This window comes from Priapulus caudatus, unplaced genomic scaffold, assembly GCF_000485595.1.
Source record: "Priapulus caudatus unplaced genomic scaffold, Priapulus_caudatus-5.0.1 Scaffold52, whole genome shotgun sequence".
Taxonomy (NCBI): Eukaryota; Metazoa; Priapulida; class Priapulimorpha; order Priapulimorphida; family Priapulidae; genus Priapulus; species Priapulus caudatus.
In genome coordinates this window covers 661,548-664,297 of record NW_014577113.1, presented here as the reverse complement: position 1 = coordinate 664,297, position 2,750 = coordinate 661,548, and the positions used below count along the sequence as shown (strand labels likewise).

Genomic DNA, 2,750 nt, shown 5'->3' with positions numbered 1-2,750 from the left:
CAGAGAGAGAGAGGGGGGGGGAGAGCGAGAGAGAGAGAGAGAGAGAGAGAGAGAGAGAGAGAGAGAGAGAGAGAGAGAGACTGCGACTCGTGTTGCCGACCCTGAGGTCGTGACCTCTCTTCCTCCTCCCCCGCAGGTTCCTGAGATGAGGGCGGCGGTGCTGCGCGCGCATGAGGGACGCTGGGAGGAGCTGGCGCGCTCGCAGGCCAAGTTCCTCCTGCAGCAGAGCAAGGAAGACATGCGAGAGGATGCTCGCAGGTGAGTGTGCGGGGAGGGAGGTTTTTCTGGGGAAGGCATGGGCCTGATGGTGGAGGGAGGGACCTCCCAGGGGGAGAGAGAGACCTACTTGGGGTAGGGAGGGGTCTCCTAGTGGAGGGAGAGACCTACTGGGGGAGGGAGGGACCTCCCAGGAAAAGAAGCGGGGAGAGAGAGCCTTAGGGAAGGAAGCCTCTCCTAGAGAAGGGAGAGAAGCCTCTCGGAGAAGGAAGGGTCTCCTAGAGAAGGGAGAGGAGCCTCCTGGAAGGAAGCCTCTCCTAGAGAAGGGAGAGGAGCCTCTCTGGGAAGGAAGCCTCTCCTGGAGAAGGGAGATGATCCTCTCTGGGAAGGAATCCTCTCCTGGAGAAGGGAGAGGATCCTCTCCTGGAGAAGGGAGAGGAGCCTCTCTGGGAAAGACGCCTCTCCTGGAGAAGGGAGAAAAGCCTCAGGGAAGGAAGGGTCTCCTGGAAAAGGGAGAGGAGCCTCTCTGGGAGGGAAGGAGGCATCGCGGAGGAGGGAGGAACACGGGTTCACCACGCCCGCGACCTTGTCTCGTTACAGACTCGCCTCGGCTTACGACATCGACACGCTAGAGAGCGTGATGTGCGAGCCGCCTAGGTGCGCCCTCTGTGGGCAAGAAGCGGCGAAGCGATGCTCGCGCTGCAGGAACGAGTGGTACTGCAGGAGGTGAGCGCTGCCGGGGTCAACTCAAGGTCGTGGGGTTATCTACAGGTCATTGTTGGGTCATTTAACGGTCGTGGGGTCATTGATGGGTCATCTAAAGGTCTTGGGGTTATTTATAGGTCATTGCTGGGTCATCTAAAAGTCGTGGGGTTATCTGTAGGTCATTGCTGGGTCATCTAAAGGTCGTGGGGTTATCTACATGTCATTGTTGGGTCATTTAACAGTCGTGTGGTCATCTACAGGTCATTGCTACGTCATCTAATAGCGTACCGAAGTGTGACGTCACGGTGGCATGACAACGAACCCACTGGTTCTAAACAACCCACTGGCTCCATAACATTGACTGAGTGAAAATGTTGTGCGTACGTAAAACACGAGTGTGTGCGCTGCAGACAGCGGTAAAGCATCGGTAGCAAGTCGATCTTACAATATTTAATTAATTAAAAAAAAAAATAAAGAAAAAAATGTTTTTTTGTAAAAAAAAATTTCCCGTTGCTTTTCACTTCCATCCTTTGGAAATCTATAAAAACTGCAATAATGACTCTCAGAATGATGGTTACAATCGGGTAAAAAACACGACACCATTTTCACGCAGTTAATGTTACCTATCTAATCTATGGTCGTGGGGTTATCTGTACGTCATCGCTCGGTCATTTAAAGGTCGTGGGGTTATCTGTACGTCATCGCTCGGTCATCTAAAGGTCGCGGGGTTGTCTACATGTCATAAACGTATTATTAGCTATTGATGTCATCGCTGGATGATCTCTCGTCTTCCTCCTCAGGGAATGCCAGGTCGATCACTGGAACAAGCACAAAATAGCCTGCGACCTGATGGCTGATCCGGGGAAGTAACACGTGACTACGGGAGAGGAGAACAGACGACAGTAGAGCTACCGTGGTGCCATCTGTTGTCGAGTTTCTCATAGAAAATCTAGTTGTTATAGAGTATGTGATGATTAGAGGAGAAATTCTGAATGTAGCGATGCCTGATGTGATCCGTTTGCTTACGTATGCGTGAAGAGTGAATATGTGGTATTTAATCTGTATCATTCACTGTGTTGTAAAGTCGTTGTAGTGTGTTCTGTGGTGATATTCTTTTATTCGTCATTGTATACAAATTATATAATGAAGTTGTCATGTGCTTTGCTATAGTGTGTTGTACGAAATTCTTAAAAAATACAAATAAAGGTGAAATTTTGAACGTAAATCTGATTTTATTGTTAATTTTATCATTAAGTCTTTTAAATCGGATTATTATGATAATTAATAATTTTTTTAATCATTCATTAACTAGTTATCCAGTTTGATATAGTTGTGCTCAAATGCTGATTCCTGCTTACAGTTCAATATGGGTATTTTTCTGCTTTCGTACTTAAATATGTTATCTAATAATATGTCTTAATGTAAATGTGATATATATTGTCTAGTTAAGAATCTTCATTATTGCTCTCTGCTCCCCATCATAGTACATGGTTGGTGTTCAGGATAAGTAAACGTCTTAAGTACACACACGCTAAACATATCGAGTAAAAAATTTTACACGGTAAATGCAATAAAAAATGACATTATATTCAGTATTGGTTACATTGCAGCAGAACGAAGTGAACAAAATGGCTTGGGAGTGGTCACGCTACTACGTTTTAGACTTTTCACGCCAATAGGTGGCGCGGTAACTTAGCTTCGAGGAATCTAGAGCAACAAAGATGGCTACTTTAACAGAAGAGGAATTTCGGCACTATTTGGTATAACATTTACCACTATTTAAACTAAATATCGGCGCACTAGTTATGCAATCACATGTTTAATATATA

At 46.2% G+C, this 2,750-nt stretch overlaps 1 protein-coding gene across 1 annotated transcript in view; it reads left to right on the top strand.

The window, feature by feature from the left end:
• The window catches only part of LOC106820910 (zinc finger MYND domain-containing protein 10-like), a 13,128-nt gene extending 10,977 nt beyond the window's left edge, over positions 1–2,151 (top strand). The window contains exons 4-6 of the mRNA XM_014825510.1: positions 137–258; positions 817–942; positions 1,722–2,151. Of these exons, the coding sequence (XP_014680996.1) occupies positions 137–258; positions 817–942; positions 1,722–1,791 (318 nt within the window). The 3' untranslated portion in view covers positions 1,792–2,151. The remainder of the gene's footprint in view (positions 1–136; positions 259–816; positions 943–1,721) is intronic.
• The last annotated feature ends 599 nt before the right edge of the window (positions 2,152–2,750 follow it).